This window comes from Notothenia rossii (genome assembly GCF_949606895.1).
Source record: "Notothenia rossii genome assembly, chromosome: 2".
Lineage (NCBI taxonomy): Eukaryota > Metazoa > Chordata > Actinopteri > Perciformes > Nototheniidae > Notothenia > Notothenia rossii.
In genome coordinates, this window is record NC_136904.1 from 33,307,696 (window position 1) to 33,333,417 (window position 25,722).

A 25,722-nucleotide genomic window follows, 5' to 3' on the forward strand; every position below is an offset into this window, starting at 1 on the left:
TCAGCACCCCCATTCAAAATACCTTCCCGCGCCTCTGTTTGTAGATGTCCGACGTTGTTTCCATTGTGAGCTAAGTTAACAATATATCATCATACATAAAGATTTTCCGGGAGTAAATACTTGACTTATTGAATAAAGTTTGCTATATTCACTAACTAGTTTGGCAATATTAGTCCGTGCATGTGTTAACCTTATTTCCATTTTATTCATTTGATTACTCGCGTGAATGTTTAGCACGTAAATGCTTTCGTTTTTAAAACCAACCGAACTCGACTACAAAACCATCAACCAGTTGCATAGGATTAAAAATTGTCAACACTCACTCACCCCGTCTTAAACATTCCCAAAGAAGTGCCTCTGTCTCTCGTTGTGCTGGATGAATTCACTGGCGAAGTCAATGGGAGTAAACCCAAAATAGTCCCAAACAGGCGCAGAGGCATTTTTCTTTTTTACTAGTTCTCCGAGTTCGGGGCCGGCAAATGCTGCCGCCATCTTGCTCAGCTCAGCTCTGTGCTGAGCTCTGAGAGCGGGAAAGACGGACTGCCCTCCCCTGCCCTCTGCTGGCGCGTGCTGTGCATTACAACCAATGTCGTCCCTGTCAAAACTCCGTGTCAGTGTAATAGAATGAAACGCATCTGTGATTTGGGGCACAGTCTGTGACGTCACGGTATTGAAAATCATACCGACGGGATTTCGAAATACCCTGGTATACCGTAATACCGTCATACCGCCCAAGCCTAGTGCACAGTTTACCTGGAGAGGATGCCTCACAGTAGATTACTCAAGTAGACAAAACAGGACGAGCCCCCATTTGTATTGGCAGCTTTAAAATCAGCTTTGGTCTAGAGAGAATAATCGGTAAGGTAACAAACGTACAGCAACACAATATTCATATTAAAAGCAATAAGGATCTTTTATACTTGCAAGTATGACGTCTCCTCCAAAAGAGCACGTACTGTTCAGAGTGAAACAGTCTCTCCTTTATAGGAGGACATCAAAGCTTAGTTACATTACAAACAACATTTGGTTAGGCCTAGGACTGCAATGATTAGTCGACATAATCGACGACGTCGATCATAAAAATTCGTCGACGCGGAATTTTAGTGTCGACGCGTCGTATAAAAACAATCAGAGAGCCGGTAACGTTAATTCAAAACTGCGCAAATGTTCATTTGTAACTGCAATGCACTACAGGAAGTGCTGGGGGCAGTATACTCTCCATTGTCTGCCATGACTGCATTCTGTACTAACAACAAAGAAGAAAGAATACGAACGATGGCGGAAAGGAGAGAGAATGAGGGTGATGAAGAGCTCAAAAAAGCGAGACCGAGAGTTTCGAAAGTGTGGGAGTATTTCACAGACGACAAGCCAAAGAAGTCAGTGAAATGCAGAATTTGTAAAGGGGAATTGGCATTCCACGGCAGCACTACAGTGATGCACGAGCATTTAAAACGCAAGCACCCTGGAACCGTGAGGACTGCTACTTTGGATCATGGGTAAGTTTGAGCAAGTTAGCCATAGTCATGTTTACGTTAGCTTACATGTTGGAAAACAGAACGTCTCATGGTTAATGCTTGCTAAGCAAACGCTATTTCAGTTATGTTGAGGCTGCGTGTCCACCAACGAGCTGCTAAACAGCGCCAAGCTTACAGCGTAGTAGAGCACAATAGAGCTTTATCGACGCTGTAATTAATTCCAAACTTAAAATAATAATTAACAAGGGTCTGCGAAATGACAAGAATAAAATGCGATTGAATTTGTATTATTTATTTTGTTTTCATTATGATTTTTTTGTATTTATGTTATTCAAATACATTTGATTAAACAAGTTCAAAGTTCAAATTCAAATGTTTCATGAGTCATTATTTTAATTTTCTATGGGATCATGTTATGTTAAGGCAGAGGGACTGGACAACAGGGTGACATTCACAGGTGTGCAGACTTGAGGTAAAACATGCACTGGAGCCCGGAAAAGGAGCCGTGCCCACAGGAAGCAGAGATGGAGGGTGTGACAGAAATAATCGTTAGATTAGTCGACTAATCGAAAAAATAATCGACCGATTAGTCGACTACCAAAATAATCGTTAGTTGCAGCCCTAGTTAGGCCAGCTGAGACCCCCTGGCACTGTATGCTAAACCTTCACTCAATACAGAGCAAAAGGGATACACATAACACCTTATCCTAACTTCCTTCCCCTCATCCTTCCTGTAGTGTCACAAAAACCCCTTGCACAAACCTCTGTTGATCACTCACACACATTCAAAGGTCACTCCAGGGATTTGACCTAATCAGTCAAACCGTTGACATGACATTTTCAGAATACAGCAGTTTACATTTCATTAGGTTTACACTGTATTAAGCTTTAGTACCATCATTTCCATCACAGCTCTTTGGTCAAAAAGGTTGAAGACCCCTGCACTAGGGCTTCATGATTTGGAAGAAATAACTAATTGCAATTATTTTTGACTGATATTGCGAGAGGATTTGAAATATTAGAGACAATTACCATTTCTTTTAAACTTAAGTCACATTATCACTAAAAAATAAAATAAAAAAACAAACATGATGTGATGTTTTTAACAGCATCTGTACCAAACAAATATTTGTATTTGTCTGTAGAATACCGTTTGTAGGATGGGACTTCTCTTCAGGCTCACGATACTACCACTACTACTATTGCAGATATGTTCTCATATTTTGACTTTACCAAATATTATTCTTACTCCGATTTGGATTTTGCAATATTTCACATTGAAATTTCTTTCAAATGTATATTAATTGTGCAGCCCGAAAGTATTACAGCTCTCTGATGTTTTTGTCGACTGGCCATAAATCCACATCAATACTGATTAATTGAATTGATGACAATGAAGATAAACACACTCTTCACCGCATGAATCGTTTCTAGTTGACACTAGGGCTGTTCCGAATACAATTTTTCGGGCTCCGGATATTCGGTAGTAATCAGCAGCGGATATTCGGCACGTGCGGCAGTAACGTTATCATGTGTAACGTTACTGTTTAAACTGTGGATAAAGCAGCTTCATCATGGCAACTGGACAATACAACATGTCAACATGTCTGTTAAAGTTGAAATCTTCCGGACAAAATAAGAAAAGTGCCGGTCAAATGTCTTCTTTGTTTATTTATTGAGCTTTAAAACAAATTTGATATGATTCAATATTAAACATACTAATTATAGTAGATTAACTACATTATTCAAAAGTGTAGAGTAACTTACAACTAGAGAATGCAATTCCTGAAGAAATTGCTAGTGGGAATTAGGGCTGTCCCGAATACCATTTTTCGGGCTCCGGATATTCGGTAGTAATCAGCAGCGAATATTTGGTGCGGAGAGATCTTTTTTTTATTTTTTATTAAAATGTTTTTTCCCAAATTTTTCATAACACGCTCCGAGACACATGACAAAACGCTGTTAAGCAGAAGCGCAGAAAGAGCATACTATTACGATTTATATTAATTTATTGTCTCAGTACTCGCATACATTAAAACTAAATGTGTCTTCTGCATTTAACCCAGCCGCAGTGCAGCGCCCGGGGACCAAATCTGGTTCCAAATTCCGTCTAACGTTTTATAACCTGAAGATACAAAACACATATTTCTGTTATAACAACAATACTTTTAATAACATGGCCGTAACAGTAGGCCTAACAGTGTAATACTTGTTACGATACAGTAAACAGTATTTAAATAAATAAAGAATGAAAAATAAATGAACGAACTGTAGCCCCAGATGTTCCCACATTGCTCCTATTATTTTCACTATTCGGATAAAATTGATAAACTAATATAAAAAAACAATTCGGTTGCTTGCTTGCAACTATTTTCCAAGCAAATTAAGTGCACGATTTTATCATGTGTAACGTTACTTTTTAAACGGCGGATAAAGCAGCTTCATCATGGCAACTTGACAACAGCTAAGCTAAGCTAGGCTACTACTTACAGCATCCAGGTGGCCTTTCAGAGTTGTTGTGCCACCGTGGTAGGCCAGTTTCTTGTCGCATATTTGGCACACTGCCTTCTTCTTACCGTCATCCAATTTTTAAAATGGTCCCACACAGCTGAAGTCTTCGGCATTTTGTGTTCAGGTGTGTGAAACGAGGTGAAGCGAGGTGAAGCGTGCCGTTTGCGTTTGTGACTGAGTGAACGCGATGTCAGGAGCACAGGCTGAGATTGTATATATTTCCGCATTTTAACAGTGCAATTCAAAAGTATAAATATAGTATAAGAATATAGCAATTCGCCTTTATTGATAGCATACATTTAGGAAAAAAATAATATTTTAAAACGAATATCCGAATAATGAAATTGAAACCCGAATAGTTGGCCAACGAACGAATAGTTGAATATTCGGGTACAGCCCTAACTGGAATGCTTTATGCTGAAAAGCTGACGCTAAACTGCTATGCTGAAATGTAAGGTGTTAGAAGAAAGTGAAGAATTTAGATTGAAATGATATATGAACACTGGGGGCTTGAATGTGTAATGAGAGAAGACAAGAAAGTAAAAAGGCTTGGAAAAGCAGCAGAATATTTGAACTGCAAACTTTTGAACTAACTTGATGGTGAATGATCTGTCGCCATTCCAACGGCATTTGATGACATCCCATAATACGCTTAGATGCGTTGATGGCTGCATCGTTACCAAACCTGTGAAGTTTTGGGCCATTTGGAGCATTTTCACTGAAGTTATGAGAAAACCGTGTTTCATGGCGAGCATTGTGTTGCCATTAGGGGTGTAACGGTTCACAAACATTTCGGTTCGGTACGTATCTCGGTTTTTAGGTCACGGTTCGGTACGTTTTCGGTACAGCAACATTTTTTTTATCACAAAACATAAAATATATATATATATTTTTTAATTATTATTAAACTGTGAATAATGTATTCACTCAAATAAATACAATATATAAGCAAATAAACATTAAGGTGCAGCATTTCGATGAACTGAAATAATCTGTATTTGAACTGTACTGCACTAGTACCTAAGCAGCCAGCTTGACATAGGGTGTGTTTCTCAATCGCGAGTAAAGCTGCTGCAGAGCCACTATTTCAAGCATAATACGTCATCGAGTGCCGCCGAAGTACTGTTCCAATGTCCAGCATACTTGGAATTCTACCGAGCGCTGCGTACTTCGTTTGGAGACATTTTGAGGCTGTACATGTATAGACTCCACGTTCTTAAAATCCCCACAATGCTTTGCGTACGGACCAATTTCCCCAAATCTATGGCGGAAAATGTAAGGCGGGGCTTCTCATGTGATGCACACCTGCACACTTGCTAGCCTGTTCCACTCTTTGTTTTCCGAATGCCAGGAAGTATTCTTGCCTCGCTTCTGAAGCAAGATGCTCGAAAGACATGTGCTACCAAGCAAGCGTACTCGAGATTGAGAAACACCCTAGGACTTGCTTGCTTGTCATTATATTTTCATGTTTTTTTTAAGAAAAATGTACTTGTCCACATTGCTTGCCGAAAGGGCAGATCTGCTGGCACTAACAATGTCTCCTGCTGTGGAGAACACCCTCTCGCTAGGGACAGAGGTAGCAGATACAGCCAGGTAGCGCTTTGCTAACATGGCAACATAAGGATATTTGGCGTTTGTAATAGCTTTGGCTCGGTCTGAACTTTTTGCGAGTGGTGGAGGCTTAAATGCTAGTGGGAGTCAGGTTTGCAATTCATTCTTTTTTCTTTTGGTACCAGTGATATCCACGTTCGGGTGATGCCTTTTCAAATGAGTGTACAAGTTTGATGTATTGCCAGCCGCGTAACCAATTTTAGTTGAACAATGCCGACAAACAGCTTTGGTTTGGTCCACCTGTCTTTGTCATCCTTGTACGTAACTGCGAAACCAAAATGTTCCGAAACCGGAGACTTCAGTGATGCTGGAGGATTTTCGAGTTCAACTTTATCTGCATTCGACAGTTCGACAGACTAAATTTGAACGCATCCCTGTGACCAGCTCTCATAGTATGCCTCTCGTCCAATGAAATGACTTGGTCGCTCTATGACGCGGTGAACCCAATGTGAGCAAATTACACTGAACACTGCGACGCAGCACCTGAGATTACTTCCAAAAAGTTGTTTACGTTCTCAATTTTTTACCTTTAACGTTATATTTGTTCGGTACACTTCGGTACACACACGTACCAAATCGAAGAGCCCATACCGAATAATTTCGGTACGAATAGGTACACCGTTACACCCATAGTTGCCATGGCAACGGCATTTGAAGAAATCTCTAAACTGTCCCGTAGATGTCTTCACGACTGGACTGTTAGCACACATGTGAAGTTTGAGCACTTTTTGAACATTTTCATAGGAGTTATAGCGACATCGTCTTTTATGGCGAGGGATGCGTTTCCATGGAAACGGCATATGATGAAACCCCATAATTGACGTAGAGCTGTTGATGGCTGGACCGTTAACCATTATCTGAAGTGTGGTGCTGTTTTGACCCTTTTCATAGGCGTTACGACAACATCGTGTCTTATAGCGAGGGATGCGTTTCTATGGCAACAGCCTATGGAGAGATCTCAGATTTGGCGTAAAGCTGTTGAGGCATGGACCGATGATCGACAAACAAAGTTTAGGGGGCGTCGGACCGTGTCCATTGGAGTTACAGCGACATCGTGTTTTATGGCAAGGGATGCGTTTCCATGGAAACGGCATATGATGACACCCCATAATTGACGCAGAGCTGTTGAGGGCTGAACCATTATCTGAAGTCTGCTGCTCTGAGCATGTCAATTGTAGCTATGACATCATCGTGTTCCATGACACAGGTGTTTTATATTTGAGCTAATGATGTGTCCAGAGATCAAAGGTTTCCATGGTGATTAGTGAGAGTAAAGCATTTTCATTGTTCTGAATGAGAGATAAACCTGTTACATGTGAATGTTTTGTTGAAGAACCGTAACAGATATCGGTGAAATTTCAAAGCATGAAGCATGTCAAGGAACTTGAGCATCTGAAGTGTACTTTTTGTGTACTTTCGGGTTAATAATTTGGCCTTTTTGACAGATTAACTAAAGCTGTGCGGCTGCTGTGGTGGGGACAGGTGAGGCTGAATTTACAATGGGTTTTAATGGAGACATGTTGAACGTTTTTGTCACTTCATGCCCTCAAGAAGCATTTTGTCTAATTATTTTGCTTAATTTTTTTTTATCTTTCAAGCTACGAGATGTTTTACTACGTTTGTCATGAAACATTATGTCTCAGGAGTGTAGGGTTTGGGAATTATGGCAGGTTTAAAAGAAAATATGAAGGCAAAATTAAATCTCTCCACTCTAGCTGTGACATCACGCACTCTAAAATCTGAAGAAGGCCTCTTTACCAAGGTCTGAACAATATTTAATATCTGTAAAAGTAAGAATCAGATTTGAAAGTTGTTTCACGAATAATGTCAGAAAGATGTGACATTTTAAAGTTGGAATGAGGTTTCTGAGTGAAAGTATGAAGGAGCAGTTAGCAGTTGAAGTTGCATGAAGATTGTTGAAGTCTGAAGAGTTCTCCATTGACTTCCATGTTAAAAATGGGATGTATTATGGGATGTATCTCTGGAATTATGAAAGTTATGAATGATAAAAGTAATAGCCATTGATTCCCGACCGAGCTGAACGTTTTGATGTTTGAACAGAGTTTCTGCGATGTTCAATGTGGGAGAAGAAGCAGCACAAAATAACCCGGCGGAATAATAAAGAATTTTGTGCGTAGCATAACAGATAGTTGGAATGCTGTCAGCATTCCCACTAAATAACACGGGAATAATAAACAGAGCGCTCTCTCCTTCTCCTGACAGCCCGCCAGTATCATGCAGCTCGCGGATCCAGTAATGAGTGACCCGACAGTAAAAATAAACATATCTATAACTAGTTTAGGTAGTTTGAGAGGTAATTCAAATAGCTAAGTGTGATTTTCTAACCTGAAGTGTGTTTTTTTTCTCCGCTCACCGCTGCAGGTGATTATGCAGAGCTGCGTGTCGACTCATCAGAAGCAGCTGATCTCTCTCTCCCGTCAGATTAGACTTCTCTCGCGTTTGTCCCATAGACTGTATATATAAATCGACGTAGTGTCCGTGACGTCACCCATAGGATACTGCAGAGTTGCCGAGAAGCCCTTAGTAGGCGGAGTCGGCCACTAACGCTCGACAGCGACGTCAGAGGCTAATCCCGCCTGCTCCAAATAAGGGCAAAGAGGCGGAGCCGAGGCTGGACCTGCTGCCTCCGAACTGGTAATAAACAGAGCTAGCTCAGGCTAAGAAGCTAAGCTAACATGAAATACATGCATACCAAGTTACTGCTAACAGTGTAGTTCCCCTATATAGAGAACCGCAGTGACGCGTCGTAAAACCCGGAAGTAAACTTCTTCCGGTTCCTTCTTGAAAAATCAATGCAAATTCTCCATAGGATTTTAGAAAATAGCTCGAAATAAGGTCTGTGGTTGACACACATTTAAGAGAGGGATCACGTTTTGTTCAGCCGGATAATCTCCACATGTCAACCCTACTTTTATAATTTCTGAATCATAAATCTAGTCGCCAAAAGCGAAATGCTAACGTTATGCTATAAAGGAACTACAAGCCAGTACAGCAGCAGGGTCGCACGACTTCAACGTCAAGCCAACTTAAGATCGTTTCAACTGACTTGCACTGAAAATGCACTTTGAACACTTTAAATTAAATATATTAACATTTTAAACTGTATACCCCGGTTATCTAGGCCCTTTTTGTTTTGTTTAATGTATACCACGTTTATCTAAGCCCTTTTTGTTTTGTTTTATGTATACATGTCACACTGTGGGAAACGATATTTCGATATTTCTGGATGTATAACACATGTAGAATTTTTGACAATAAAGCTGAATTTGACTTTCGCGTGCTTGCATATTTTAACAAAACTTTTCATTTTAGCCACACTGAATTTATCTAGAAGTCATGGCTGTGTCAATTACCAGTCTGATATCGTTTTACAAAGATGACAAGAAGAGTGTAGACAGAGGAGAGAACCACTACAAGTCAGGACACGTAACAGTGCAGCCTAGATGAAGGTGTGCTTACCGGTGTTGTCAGGGCTAGCATGAGGGACAAGGTTTATAGTGTCGGTGAGTAGTGATAGCAAGAGTACCGTTAACCTAGAGTTAATTTATTCACATTAATTCCCATCAACAAATCAATTGTATGTGTCACATGAAATCTTTATTTTCCAAGGCAAGGCAAGTTTATTTATCTTGCACTTTTCAACACAAGGCAATTCAAAGTGCTTTACAAAAAATGAAAGACATTAAGAAAATGGCATTTAAAATCAGTCATTAAAAAGAAAAGCTAATAAAATAAACATTAAAAGAAAAAATACATGGATAAAAGTTACAGTGCAGTCTAAGATATGAATAGTTCAATTAAAAGCAGCGACAAAAAGAAAAGTCTTCAGCCTGGATTTAAAAGTAGTAAGAGTTGCAGAGGACCTGCAGGTTTCTGGGAGTTTGTTCCAGATATTTGGAGCATAATAACTGTACGCTGCTTTACCATGTTTAGTTCCAACTCTGGGGACAGAAAGCTGACAAGTCCCTGAAGACCTGAGAGATCTGGATGGTTCATCATTTAGCAGGAGGTCAGAAATGCACTTTGGTCCTAAACCATTCAGTGCTTTATAAACAGCAGCAGTATTTTTGAAATGTATTCTTTGACACACAGGAAGCCAGTGTAAAGACTTCAGAACTGGAGCGATGTGATCCACTTTCTTAGTGTTAGTGAGGACTCGAGCAGCAGTGTTCTGAATCAGCTGCAGCTTTCTAATAGATTTTTTAGTGAGACCTGTGAAGACACCATTGCAGTAGTCCAGTCTACTGAAGATAAAAGCATGGACATATTTTTCCAAATCCTGCTGTGAAATTAGTCTTTTAATCCTAGATATGTTCTTTAGGTGATAGTAAGCTGATTTAGTAACTGTTTTAATGCGACTGTTGAAACCAATAACTAATTTAACCCACTGACAAGAGAGCCCACCTCCGAAGATCGTGACTGGCTGAGAGACAGACTCGGGGGCAGGTTTTCAGGAATTTCTTGGCTTCTCTCCCCCGAGCCAGAAGAGGAACACTACAGCTTGGAAACACTTACTGTTCCTGAAATTATCAAATCTGTTGGGCATCAGGGACCTGAGGAAATTGTGGCAAGCATGGCATTGTCTGAAGAGCACCAGAGGGCAATTCAGGTGGCTACCACTGGTCAGCGAACCAACCCAAACTGGCATTTGTTCAGGAAAGGAAGGTTGACTGCCAGCAACTTTGGAGCTGTCCTGAGGTCGAAGCGTGTGACTGCTTCCCTTATTGCCAGGGTGCTAGGGCAACAACAGGCCCTTGATGGTGTTTTGTCTGTACAGTGGGGGACTATGAATGAATGTGAGGGCGTCAGGGCATTCACCACTGCAACCCAGATGCAGGTCCATGAGTCATATTTGTGGCTCTCCCTATCAGGAATGTTGGGGGCATCTCCAGATGGTCTGGTAGGGTCTTCCGCTGTGCTGGAGGTAAAGTGTCCCTACAGAGCCAGGGAAATGACAATTAGTGAAGCATTGCAAATCAAGGGCTTCTGTGTCAGTAAGGAAGGAGAAACATTCAGCCTGCGTGAGGAACATCCTTACTGGCACCAAGTGCAAGGTCAGCTTCACCTCACTGCAAGGAAGAAGAAATACAAAAATTGTGAATTGTTTTTAATTTACATTTACTCGCCTTTGCAATGTTGTGGTTGTTAGAGTGTTAGGTTTCCTGTCAGCTCGTCTGTTGGGAAGATATAAAATATAGTTTCATGGAAGTCACACCGTCACATATACTGTAAGAGCATTAAGACATACAGTACATAGGCTAAAACAAAACATCTAAAGATATAACCTTGCACTTTGATAAGTCTTGTGAACATTTTCACTATTTTGACATTTTTATAGATGAAAATTGAACTAAAGAAATAAATGCTAGATTAATCCATATTGAAAATAGGTGTCAGATGCTACACTAATTATATTTCTTAATTAAGATATATTACTGTATTGATCCCAATTTGCGAAATGTTTGTGTTGCAGCAGCATAACAAGAAAAACAAAATATAAGTTATTATATACAAAAGTATGTGAGGGATGGAATATTAAATTGAATATAAATGTAAAATGTACATGTGATTTTACGTCCAAGAGAAGCTATGGAGCAGAGAGTTCTCTGCCAGCCAGAGGTGATTTGTTATTAGTTCAATATGTCAAACTGATTTCCCTGACTACAATATTTAGTTACATGGTGAAACGTTATGCTGCTTGTACTAATTAGAGTTATCATATAAGCCACACAGGTTTTAATAGGATGTATTCATTATCTTTACTTATGTTGCGGTCTTTTCAGCAGCGCCATCTCTAAAACGGCGATACAGTCACTACCAATCATTTACATTTCACCGTGACATGGACAAAAATGTAACGTCAGCTTACCTCATGGCACGAATCCAGTGTCTCCTTTGGAAAACATTGTCCGGGAAACGATAGAACAAGCACGTTTCATGCGAAGACCTGTGGCTGCAACCCGGAGCAAAGCATTGCACAGCTAACTAGTAGCGCTAGCTTTAGCTAACGTTAGCTAACGAAACCAACTGCCGAGTAAAATTGGAAAACACTGGTAACTAATTATTCTATAATTTGTAAAACTACTGTGTTAAAAACGACAATTTCAAAAATACAGATTCTAATGGTCAGATATAGATAAACAGATACTAAAGATAAGCAGGTACTTGCTTTCAAGCAGAACACAGGGTAAAACAAATTTAGCGGGAGTGTTTACGTGTTCTGCGTAATGACGTACAACGGCCTCGACAATTTCTGTAGTCCTATTCAGCCACTCGGTAACAACCATCGTTTTTCAGACACGTAAACTCTTCAAAAATCCCCAGTGGGGTCACTGCTGACGTATTTAATGTCGTAGAACAAAACGTGACTTATCTCTTAAATTTGTGTCAACCACAGACCTTATTTCGAGCTATTTTCCAAAACCCTATGGAAAAAATGCATTGAGGAAGGAACCTGAAGAGCTAAAAATGCTAACTTACTTCCTGGTTTTACGACGCGTCACTGCCGTTCTCTATAAACGTTACATTCATAATCAAATGAGACAATCTGCAAGAGAATTAGCTATATTTTGTTATTCTTAATGCTTGTCATTCACACGTTAAGAAAATAAGTACCGATACATAGCAGAACAATTGTGGCAATTTTCAGCTTAATAAGCCTTGTTCAACATAATTTATTTAGCTAATACTACAGCAGGTGAACCAAGTCTGCATTTCGCTGCATTCCTTGATCTCCAGTTATAACGACGGACTCCATTGCCCGGACCTAACGGAGCCGCAGTGGGCTAGCTCTGGGACGCCGGCTGGAGCTAGCCCCCTGCGGCTCCGTTAGCTCCGGCGGCCACCACTGGGATAATTGGGTCCCCTATTAACATTTGCACCCGTTTAGCATTATGGGCGTCATAGCCATAGACTATAAAAGTCTTACCCAAGGCTGAATCATAAACTAAAATGTATATGTATGTATAAAGGGTTACGTCCTTAGCTGGCTAATAAGTAACACGCTAAGCTACCAAGCACACAAACACCTGCGAATGGGATTAACATGTATAATATTATCATTTTAGACTTCTTGGAAGTTCTGTTAGTACATTCAAGCGCACAGCACGACATTTTAATTGTCTGGTATTTGTAACAACATTCCCTAAAAGGCACAATCACCACGAACACGGCTAAAGCTAAAGGATCAAGTACAGTACTATGACTAACTAACGTTGTAGCCTCTATGGTTGTAGCCTAGCAGAGTGGACAAGTTGCTGTTAGCTGACAGTGAGGCATGTACATGTCCATCAAAGTGACCACGCCCTAATTTATGCAAAAACTTTAAGACCTAATATAAATAAAAGGGTTGTGTTAGAAAACAATTCACTCACAGATTCATAATCATGAAGGTGGAATCTAACTATATCGATAATAATATTTATTGCATCCATGGGTAGAAACATGTTTTTTTCTGCTGTAAAGTTGGGCATTTTAACATGGGGGGTCTATGGAAATTGCTCCTTTCTGCAGTTAGTCCCTAGCGGCCCATGTATGAACTGCAGTGTGTTGCACTTCCGTATTTGCGTCCCAGCTGTTTCCCAGAGTTTGCCGCTTGGTTTGTCCATATCGATCAGATCTAGCTATTGAAAGCGATGTCAGGCACCCAAGCTGAGATTGTATGTATTTCCGCATTTGAACAGTGCAATTAAAAAGTATAAATATAGTATAAGAATGTGGCAATTCGCCTTTATTGATAGCATACATTTAGAAAAAACTAAATAAAAAAACGAATATCCGAATAACGAAATTTGAAAACCGAATAGTAGGCCAACGACCTCATATTCGGGTACAGCCCTAGTGGACACTTCATCATAGTAACCGCACGTAAAGTTTAGAGTTTTACCTCACTCTTTCTAAGCCCCTAAGCCCATCCCTTATATCTTGTCATGTTCATAATCTTTGTGAGAGATCTCGGTCTGTTCGCTGTAAAGCCCATTGATAAAGTCGAAACAAGGTCAGCCTTTGAGATTCAAATGTTGCCATTTGGGCAGTCTAAGGAAGAATGACCTTTTTCAGCTGCTGATTGGCACTGTTTTGCTTACCTTGGCAGAACAAGCTTTTTCTTTATTTCTGAGGATATCTTTGTGTCATCTCCTGGTAGTGTGCTGGGTTTGGATGCCAACCTGCACATATACTAGAGATTGCAACTATTGCTGCATTTCTGTCAGTTATTTTGGATGCATGTGTGCATTACTAATGAAAGCATATGATTCCTTGTTTTTTTTTGCAAACGGGTGTAAATGTAGGTGAATGTCTGTTTGATTGAGTTATGGTTGCTGTTTTAATTCTGTAGTAGCCTTTTGTCTCACAATTCCTTCCATGCACTTTGCTTATGCTGCTTTCAAGAGGTATACATAGAAAACATAAATAAATCACAGTGAGACTTTTGACTCTCATTTCAGAAACAGTGACAATGGTGAAAAAGAAAAGCCCTATATGAAAGTGTAAGTTTTTTTACTGGAAGTTATATGTGCTTTACACTTGAAGATGTCCAACAATTTTTTGTGTTTTTTTTTCTTCCCCTTTGTGACGAACAGGTGCAGTTTCAGAAGGTCCAGCAGCTTCGCTTGACTCAGTCCCGGGCACAGTACTATGGCTCTCTGCCTAATGTCAATCAGATTGGCAACACCAGCACTGAATTCCAGGTGGGTTTTCATTTCGTGTTTGTACAGAGCAATAGTGTTGCAGTGATTACGTATTTTTGTATGCCAACTCGGACGTTAGCATCGCAAGGGCTCACTCAACAATAAGTAACAATTTACAACAATTACAATACAGATTTTTCCATTGGATTTAGGAATATTGCATAAGATAAGATCAACGGCAAACACACATTTATTATATTTACACATGTTGTTTAGCAGAATAACCTACTTGTATTAACACCACTTTAATAATAGTTAAAGAGTGAATGTAATCGCAAGAAACATCTGACGTTAGGCTATAAACCAACTCCGGATGTTCCTGTGACTTCCCGTCTGGCTTGTTAGCAACCGCTGCTTTTAGGACTTCAAAGTAAAATCTCATAATCTTGTATTAACCACAGTTGATTAAAAAACAATTGACTTCAAGACGAGGGAGCCCAGAAGTAAATCAGCTTTGTGCTTATTCCATTATTGCAGTGAGTACTGTATAATTCATATTTAACACTGTGATACGTTGTGTCCAGTGTTGGGCAAGAAAACGTACAAAATACACATTTAAGTGTTATTTTGCTATAGTTTGTCTATTTGCGTCTGTAGATATCTCCTAAATTCACCAAAAGCATTCTAACGTAACATAAAGTACCGCGACTGCTGTTTGCACCATGTCATCAGAGATATCGTTGGAAAGCTCCGTTTCTCCTGCACAATCTCATGAGATCCAAATATGGTAATTTCCTTTGTATCAGCAACCAATCGTGAAAGTACAAAGGGGTCTTAAACCAGGAAACGAAATCTCATTGGCTGGTGTCAATTTCTGACAACGTGATTTGTTCAGATGCGTCACGTGGTGTGCTAAAACACTTTCTGGTTAGTTTTCCGCTAGAAATTCAAATCTCAAAATGGCAAAAGAACGGCGAAAAAAAGGTTCACAGAGAAGACGACAACAATTGTCACTTGCACGAAGCAAGGTTAAACAAAAAAGAAAAAATTATATTTTAGGGCTGTTGACAGTATTTTCTGATTTATGGAGTGATACAAAGAGATATCCAAAATCCCTTGTGTAAAAGCCTTAGATACTAATATGACTACAAAATGAAACAAGAATTTTTAACCTGGCTTTATCCAAAGTTCAGATTTTGTTTCCTGAAATGTGTTAAAATATGCGCCTATTTAATGAGATAATGCCTCATTTGCATATTTAAACATGCTATTTCAGAAAACTTGTAATACACAAAACAATTGCCTTATTGTAAGTAATTAACTGGAGAAATGTCTAGCTGATATCTTTAAGTTAAAAAAATTACCCTATTCAGCTGGGGTGTCTCTAGTAATAGTTATAGTTACTGCTCTCCAAAAAGTAACTAGTTACTTTATTAGTTACTAAATTATAAAACTAACAGTTACTTTACTTTAAAAATAAAAACAATACAAATACAAGTTGTTGTGTTGTTCTGTGGCACAGTAAGAGAAAAGACAACTCCATCATTGTAGCAATTATCATTGTGAAATGTAGTGGAACAATAAAACACAAAAGATATGTTTAGGCATTTTGACAGGCATCTTTATTTTAGCCTCAACAATCAAGTTCTAAGTAGTGCACTTGTAGTGCAATATGAAATAAAAACAACTACACTCTTTTGGCAGTGTACACATTATCAACAACTACATTAGTTAGGTGCTTCAGGAGATTGGCATTGCTGTTATTCGATGTGGACAATGCTTTCTGTCCTGCAAACAGTTTACATTTGACGGTAATATTTTTTGCGTCCTTTATCCCCACAAATTGAAAATACTGTATATCTCCAAGTCGTAAATGCGCTGCTGCTCTCGCTGATACCTGCATCTGCCATTGTGTGTGTGTGTGCTTGGCGTGGTCGTTGCCGTGTATGTGTGTGTGTTAGCAAGTGTTTGTGCGTCTGTGTATTTTCCCCATAAGGCAAGACCCGCCCAACTCTGTCTGTGATTGGCTTACCCTGAAATGTTACCCTGTTAACCAATCATCACTCCTCTCTGGTCACTTTCACTTTTCCATGGTACTGTGAGAGGACATCACTGTATTCACCTGTAAGTTACATCCACAGGGAGATTCGGTTCAATTGGAACACATAATGTAACGCAGTAACGCACCCATTTAAATCACAGTAACTATAACGGCGTTACTGAATGGGAATAGGTAACTAGTGACGTTATTAGTTACCGCAAAAGGTAGTTGCGTTACAGTAACGCGTTGGTTTGTAATGCGTTAGTCCCAACACTGGTTGTGTCCAATCAGTATTCAATGGTTTCTTAAGGTGCGTTGAGTCAGAAAGCACACAATTGTTTCCCTCAAGTTGAAAAATGAGTAAATGGTCATTTTGACTGAAAGCGCGTCACCACTAATGTTCCTCTCTGATTCTTTCAGACCACAGAATAACAGTTGTCTGGCCTTTGTTGCAAATATAAAACAAAAAAACATGGGGAAGTAATGGAATATGCGCTCGAAAAGTGGAGCGAGGTTAAACACTTTTTTTTGTGGGGTGGACCTGCTGCTTTTAAGAAAAAAATTCAGAGTGCTCTGCATCAGCACCCCAGCTGTGTGTCAACAAATCATTGCGATCAAAAAAATGAGGAGGCGGCTTTTTTTCTTACATTGTCAGTCTGAACAAAGCCTTGTAGATGTGCTGGTGCTAGAAATTAAATCATTGCAGTTCATTTTGTGCTAATGTCCTCAAATGCTTTCCTTTAGGCACAAGGCTTTCTGAAGTCAATCTGAATATTTCTTATTTTAAAACCATCTCTCCCTTTAGAATCTATTAAAATCAAGGTCCTCATTCAGGGTTTTTCAAGGCCTGATGACAATTAACATCAGCTCCAATGTTTTCTAGTCCAGTGGCTCCCAAACTGTTAAACTGTACACCACAGCACCCATTAAAGGAAGGTTTTGTCATGGGACCCTGAGCCTCAAAAATCAAATTATAATATACATATATTATATATCATAAAATTAATAAATTATTCTTATATTAAAGCCAGATCATGATTTATCAATATTAAATAAAATATTAGAGATTAATTCTCCTAAACTCAAAATAAAAGCTAACTGGTGATCTGGATATTTATGGATTCAAAATAAGCAATGCCTTCTTATTTTTTATAGAGTTGAAACTAATATAATGCAAATGTTTGCCTTTTTTATGAGATAAAAGGTTATTAAAAATGCATATACAATGGTATGATGAATCTTGCAGCACCGTTAGCTCATCCTCAAGGCGCCCACTCTGAGCTTTGCTGGACCTTCAAAAGTGCAAACAAGCCTCTCCTCAGAGCGTTAAATTATTCAGCTGCTCACTAGAAAAAAAGATGGAATGTAAGATCAGTGCAGTCGTTTTCAGCTCTCCTTCAGGCAGTGGAGCTCCTGGGCCTGCATCTGTGTCAGCTCTCAGCGGAGTGGGTTATGCTAGGACACAGAGGGTCCGGGTGAAAGTGGCCTTGTTATACTGAAGAATGGCCCTTTGAGGTAGAGCAGTAATTGCAACACCGGGGTCAGGACCACAAATCAATCCCCACATGGAGGGAGAGAAGTGTCAATTGTAGAGTCCATTCACTTTCTGTTATGGGAGCAAATCTCAACAAACTAAAGGGCTTCTAGATTCCACCTGATGATAACCTTTTGATAACCTATATTCAATTCATGATTGTAGAGTACTTAATGTCTTGAGCTCTGAGGTCACAAAAACATTTTCTCTTACTGCCTGTGCTGCAGCACCTCTTTTCAACATTTGTGTTTGAAGAGCCAGCGTGATCCAAAAACCCCCCAAAAACCCATGAAGCAGTCCTCACATGACAAGCTTTATAAGAAACAAAGGCTTTCGGCCTTCAGCTGAGGCTTTAATAAGGGCATGAACACAAAGGACATTTTGGTTTTTAACAAATTGGACTAAGTGACAACATTCAGTTACAACTGATTTAAATAACATTTTAACATATTTAAAGATATTTTCCAATACTCCTCTCTGTCTGTTGTAAACTGAACTGTAAATCATGTGATTTCTCTTTTCAGGGGGGCTTTCCGTCAGGATTGGACTCTGTCAGAGGGACCCGCCACCACGGGCTGGTGGAGAGGGTCCACCGGGACCGCAACCGCATCAACTCCCCCCATCGCAGACCCGTCGACAAGCACGGACGGCAGATATCCTTCCAAGCTTAATCACTGACAGTGGGAGATGTGGGTGTTATGGCTTCCGGGTTGTTGGTCTTTATTGTTGTTTTTCTTTTTTAATGGCGATTTGTGTTTGTATCAAGCGTGACGCCATTCACCAGTGTAGGCAGCAGTACAGTAGCCTCAGGAACAGACTTAGTCACAATGCTGGTTTGAAATGTGACGCAGAGACAGCGCGCTTTACTTACGCCTAATGGACACTGACAGTGGGAGATTCTCAGGTTGTGTATGTATGTGCATTTAGCAGCAGATGTGATTTTTAGGCAGCCGCACGAGTCTGTCATTGTTGTAATGGGGACAACACACAGGGTGATGAAAATAGGCGGGAGTGTTGGTACTTTAGCTCTCAGCAACACTCTTTAAAATACCCAGAGTTGGAGTGAGTAAAAACAGAGCCATCTGTTTTCTTATGCCTCTTTTAATTACCAGTTTCACTAGTTTTATAAACCAGATTGTGTAATATAATCTGCTACCATTTGTTTTTTTGTCTTAACCAGTGGCTGAATTTAGACCAAGATTGATTAACAGATATTTTATTTTGTAAGAATATGAATTGCATTCTTTAACTTGGGAATACTGTCTCAAAATGTAAAGTACAACTTCCAAATGTGTCTTGTGGTTGGAGCTGCTGTTGATTTTAGCACTTAAAGAGCAACTTGCAGGTTTTTTACTACATTTATGCTTAACCTTGCCTGAAAATTACAATTAAAAAAGTTAATGCAGGATTTGATATGTTTTACGAGACATAAGGGCAGGAATTCAGAGGGAAAGGAGCCGTTTTGAGCTCTGCTTCTAAAAAAAAAAAAGGTCTAAAAGCTTTTTTTTTAACGTCATACGTCAAACGCGTCATATTACGTCACATGGGGGAGCAACTTTCTCGTAATCGTTCTCTGCTCAAATTTTTCTGTAATTTTACATTGCATTTCACAATTCTTTTGATCATGGTGAGCTTGTGTTTGTGCAGGTTGCACAAACTCCAGCCTGTCAGGACATCGAGTCCACAGTTTCCCTAACAGGAAAAGGACCGGAGCTAGCTTTTGTTCTTGGGTGCGTTGTGCATCCACCCCCCTGCAGCACATAGGCTACTCTTTCCAGAGGCCATGGGCTGGCATTTCCCACACAAGCACCTATCAAACAAAATGTTTATCAGGAAACCGTATTACATCTCTCTCCCCCCCTTCGCTGCTTTCTCTCTCTCCCCCATTCGTTCTTCTCTCTCCCCGCCCCCCCCCCCCCCCTTTGCTCCCCTCTCTCTCCCCTACGCGAGATACGGCTGATACTTGCGCATTAGTTTCTGTTATGGATCAGTATCAACAGTCCTGCCAGTAACGTTACTATATTGTCAATGCTACTTTAGTTATAGCCTGATATATGAGAGCTAACTTTACAATGTTGTGATGTGACGTTAGCTAACATTCTGTAGCTAACGCGGGTCACTCACCAAGACAGCTGCCCTGTTCTCCACTGGTTCTCCTCACACCACAGCTCCATTTCTCTCCGATGGCTGTTATTTCTTCTAATCCTTGGCTGCTCCTGGTCTCTTGGCCGCCTAGCAGGTTCATCATTATAAGGTTGTGGTCCGTCATATGCATTCGAATATACATTTTCAACATCTTCTGTGTCAAAACTAGCATTTTGAACCATGTTAATGAATACGTTAGGATGTGACGTCACACGCGGGTGGTCTTTTTTTTATGCGGAAGTAAAAATGTCTTAAAAAACGACGCCAGATGTCACTGTAGTGTATATTTATGTATATATTTTTGAAAATCTAGTGTATACATCATTTTGCTACACATTTATTCACTGGGGTTTCTAACCTGCAAGTTGCTCTTTTAGGATCATTACTGATTCGATCTGAAGTGCAGGAAAACCAAGGTCCCTGACTCGAGTGTCTGCAATTGTTCTGAATGAGGACTCTATGTACAGTCTCTATTATTATACCTTTATAGGTGATCACACAAAAAGCTTGCTCCTTGGAAAACATAACTGAAAACTTTTAAAACGGCAAATAAAATACACGAAACAACTGAGAACACTTCCACACTACAGTGCCTATTCTCCTATGTTAATAGTATATATTAACAAGTAGTTTTATTCTGTGACACATTTGGTATATTTTAAAGGTCTTTATCTAGAGAACGGTATATTAATATAAGAGAACATTAATTTAATTTCCTGCAATCGCACAGCCCGCTAATTACATTTCCTGATCTGGATTCACACCCAATGTGTTACATTTACATGAAACACCCTTAGCCCACTGATCCATCAGCACTCCTCACCCCCCCCCCACCTCGTAGCATTTTAATAACTAGGTCTGTGTATTCCTTTGCCTTGACACAGAGATGATTCAGTGAAATGTCACGATTGGTGTGTGCGATAGCTCGAGAGGAGTGCTGTCCTGTGTCTCAGCATGTGATGTCACACTAGTGTATATATTTCCACGGAGAACAATCGAAACACAAGCATAACGTAACTGTTTTAGAGTGTTGCAGGAATGAGTCATCAACCTGGAAATAAGTTAGCTTCTTACCACTTCCCTTTTCTCGAAGTCAACATTTTATGAATGAGTTTGTGGGTAGTTGCCTGAAATAAGGTCTGTGGGATATACAAGCTTAAGAGATTCTTAAGTTGTGTTCTACGTCAGAAAATATGTAAATAAATATGCCACTGGTGAATCACAAAAACGTCTTTTCATAAAAATGTGCGGTTGCTAACAAGTTAATAAATGAGACTACTCAACCTAATCAGTCCAAACATTAGCTGACTTTAGCTTAGCCTTGGTGAGTAGCTTAACATTAGCTTTTTACGTCTGGCAGTTGCATTTTAAAATTATGAAAGTGGTCTTAATATGTGGACATTATCCGAACAGCGCAACAAAATTAGCGTTAGCATTAGTTTCTTTCGAGAGAGCCCTTGCAATGTAAACAGGTCGGCCTGAAAAAAAAATTGTGAACAATGCATCATTCTATTGGACAATACCCTTGAGTACTTTGAGGAAAGCATTTCATAATCATATTTATTTTTATTTTTCTCTCCTCACTGATGAAACTTGCGTCTTCAGTTTGTATGGAGTCATGCATGTTTGTTATATGTGTCCAGGGCTCATGTGTACAATAGACCTACCATGAGGGGGATGTTTGACCGTTTAAATTGAATGTTCAACCGTTATAGCACAGCTCTAAACATACTTGACTGTTTCTGATTGTTTCTGATTCATCAGCGCTCCAGTTTGAATTAGTTGAGGCATTGTAAAGCTCTGCGGTTTGTCTCACATATTTCCTGGATATTATGCATTTCTGTTGTAATGTAGAACTCACTGTAATGTAAAGAGCGTGGGTTTAGGCACTCTTCTAAAAGTCTGCTCTTGTTAGTAACAAAAAAGAAGTCCATTTGTATGTTGTGGGTGGTGTTTGTAAATGTTTCCTGTGCAGGTATAGATCGCCAGGTCAACATGGTGTAAAGTTTACCGGTGGGAGAGATTGTTGTCAAAATCTATGGTCAAAATAGACAGATATTTCCAATCAAGTTTTGGTCACAAGGTGTATGTTTGTGTGGACATCTCTAACTAGAGTGGGGGGGGGCAGGAGCTCCAACAAGCCATTTAGGACAGAGAGTGAATACACATACTATACAGAGACGCTGTATGAGAAACCAATGTAATTTAAAAAAATGTCACAATATAAATATATTCTAGTAGACCTCAACAATGGAATTGTGATCAGTTGAAATGGCCCTTTAAGTCTAACTTTAGTCCTGTTCACGTGTTTGTATCTTTTGAGAAAACGTACGGCAACAAAAGTACTCAAGGGTTATGTGGTAAAGAAAGCCAATGTTAAAAAAAACACAAACAAGGGGAGATGGTTAAAAACCGGTTAGTGGCTATTCAGAAAAAAATACTTTTTATTTCTGTATAGACTTTTGTTGCCCTCCATTAGTTTTGAGTCTTGAAGATACTTTGAAAACTGATCAAAGGCCATCAGAGAGTAATCTCTGTTATTGTAATAGGAGTAAAGAACAGGTTTTTCTTTGACGTTATTCATACTGAAAGAGGATTCAGAAACACGTTCCAAGCTATAAATACTGATTTCAAGGCTATGGATAAATATACCATTACATTACATTTCACTTAGCTGACGCTTTTGTCCAAAGTGACTTCAAATAAGTGGTCGGATTTTTGGAGGTCTTGCATAATATATACAGTAGCTTTATGGTCGGAATCCATCTCTTAACCACTTCCGCTGTCATTGCTCTTAGTTTCCACTAAGATAAAATAATGCTATCAGAAACAGGTCTTTGTATCTATTTAAACGCCACAAATGTATTCTTTTGTGGAAACCAGAAGGTATCGATAGCACAGATTATGTCGCAGAGAATAATAATTTTAATTAAATATACAGGACTGTCTCAGAAAATTAGAATATTGTGATAAAGTTCTTTATTTTCTGTAATGCAATTAAAAAAACAAAAATGTCATACATTCTGGATTCATTACAAATCAACTGAAATATTGCAAGCCTTTTATTATTTTAATATTTCTGATTATGGCATACAGCTTAAGAAAACTCAAATATCCTATCTCTAAATATTAGAATATCATGAAAAAGTATACTAGTAGGGTGTTCAACGAATCACTTGAATCGTCTAATTAACTCGAAACACCTGCAAGGGTTTCCTGAGCCTTGAAAAACACTCAGCTTGGTTCAGTAAACTAAATCACAAGTATGGGGAAGACTGCTGATCTGACTGCTGTCCAGAGGACCGTCATTGACACCCTCCATCAGGAGGGTAAGACACAAAAAGAAATTTCTCAAAGAGCAAGCTGTTCACAGAGTGCAGTTTCAAAGCACATCCACAAAAAGTCTGTTGGAAGGGGGAAATGTGGCAGGAAACGCTGCACAACCAAGAGAGATGACCGCAGCCTTAACAGCATTGTGAAGAAGAGTCGCTTCCAGAATTTGGGGGAGCTTCAAAGACAGTGGACTGAAGCTGGAGTCCAGGTATCAAAAGTCACTGTTCACAGACGTGTCCGGGAAATGGGCTACAATAGCCGTATTCCCATGGTCAAGCCACTTCTGAACTCAAGACAACGGAAGAGGCGTCTGACTTGGGCTAAGGAAAAGAAGCACTGGACAGTTGCACAGTGGTCCAAAGTCCTCTTTTCAGACGAAAGCAAGTTTTGTATTTCATTTGGAAGTCAAGGCGCCAGAGTCTGGAGAAAGGCTGGAGAGGAGCAAAATCCAAGTTGCTTGAAATCCAGTGTGAAGTTCCCACAGTCAGCGATGGTTTGGGGAGCCATGTCAGCTGCTGGTGTTGGTCCACTGTGTTTCATCAAGCCCAGAGTAAATGCAGCTGTGTACCAAGAGATTTTAGAGCACTACATGCTTCCGTCTGCTGAAAAGCTCTATGGAGATGAGGAATTCATTTTCCAGCATGATCTGGCACCTGCCCACAGTGCCAAAACCACCAGTAACTGGTGTACTGACCATGGCATTACTGTCCTCGATTGGCCTGCAAATTCCCCTGACCTGAACCCCATAGAGAATATGTGGGGTATTGTGAAGAAGAAGCTGAAAGACACCAGACCCAACAATGCTAATGAGCTAAAGGCCGCTATTGAAGCATCCTGGGCATCCATAACACCTCAGCAATGCCACAGGCTGATTGCCTCCATGCCACGCCGCATTGATGCAGTAATCCGTGCAAAAGGATTCCCAACCAAGTACTGAGTGCATTAATGGACATTTTCAAATGTTTGATTGTGTTTTGCTGTTATAAATCTTTTTTTTTTACTTGGTCTGAGGAACTATTCTAATTTTTTGAGATAGGATTTTTGAGTTTTCTTAAGCTGTATGCCATAATCAGCAATATTAAAATAATAAAAGGCTTGCAATATTTCAGTTGATTTGTAATGAATCCAGAATGTATGACATTTTTGTTTTTTTAATTGCATTACAGAAAATAAAGAACTTTATCACAATATTCTAATTTTCTGAGACAGTCCTGTATATCCTGATTGAATTGCGTTTTTATTATATTATAATCTGTGTAGGCGAAATCCTTAAACAGCTGCTTGTGTTTGGACAACACTTTAAAAGTTTGCTTTATGTTGGATTATTAATAAAAGCCTTTTGTCGGAGAAAGGACGGAAAATAAACACAAATGGGGGTAAAAAAAGAGAATTTTGATTGATAATAACGGGGAGAAAAGCAACTTCTTTTAAATACAAAATTGTAGAGCAATTTCTGGTTCTCATTTATCAATGCCAGATTTAGAAAATTTAGTGTTGCTTTAATTTGACAAGTAATCGAGGGTGAAGTTTGAGTTATATCCCAATTTTACACACCCGACACAAAACTTCTGTGCTCCATCTACAGTTAAGGGTTGACCCCACTAATAGAGTTGTTGAATAATGCTAAGAGCATGTGAAACAGCCACATAACCAGTTTGACCGGATTGTTACTTCTCTGAGCTTGGAGAGACAACAATACTGTCCTTTCCCCTGAATTGTATTTGTTTATAATATTTTAAAAGGGACTTATCATCAAATTAGTGCAAGTGTTGATAGCATGGCTCCAGTCTCTGTAATTCTGTCTCACTTCTACTGATAATATGTTTTCCAAGGCCCAACAGATGCTATGCAGAACAGTGTTTGTCCTTGAGTGGTACCCAATCTCAAAGCTTTAAAGGTCCCATGTCATGCTTTTCCGGTTATTACCCGTCCCCTTGTGTGTTATGAAGCTTGCGGGTGCTAGTGGAGCCTCGCAGATGGGGGTGCTGCAGCCCCCCCAGCATCCCCCCCTTCCCGCGTCCATTCGCGATGTCTCGCTGTCTCGCCGACCCCACGCAGCAACAGGAAATGAACCCAGCTCACACTGTCCGCTCCTTGCAGCAGCGAGCCGCGCAACTACCCGCCAACACGGCACCCAGACCCCACGCAACATTCTCATCTGTTTGTCCTTACTGCTGTCATTTTCTGGTTGCTAACGCCATTGTAACACATAATCACTGATGTTCTGCTGTAACGGTGGTGGACTGGACTCATCAGAACAGAGTGGGCGAGCTGACCAATCAGAGCACACTGGCTCACAGGGAGTGGGGGGGGCAGGAGCTCCAACAAGCCGTTTAGGACAGAGAGTGACTACACATATTATACAGAGATGCTGTATGAGAAACCAATGTGAGTTTGGAACATTGAACAATATAAATCTATATT

At 39.8% G+C, this 25,722-nt stretch overlaps 1 protein-coding gene across 2 annotated transcripts in view; it reads left to right on the plus strand.

Moving 5' to 3' along the window:
- Nucleotides 1-25,722, plus strand: part of crtc3 (CREB regulated transcription coactivator 3) — a 73,818-nt gene that overhangs the window by 15,342 nt on the left and 32,754 nt on the right. For both annotated transcript variants that reach the window (XM_079663703.1, XM_079663704.1), the window contains exons 2-3: nt 14,198-14,305; nt 18,345-18,473. In XM_079663703.1, the coding sequence (XP_079519829.1) occupies nt 14,198-14,305; nt 18,345-18,473 (237 nt within the window). The remainder of the gene's footprint in view (nt 1-14,197; nt 14,306-18,344; nt 18,474-25,722) is intronic.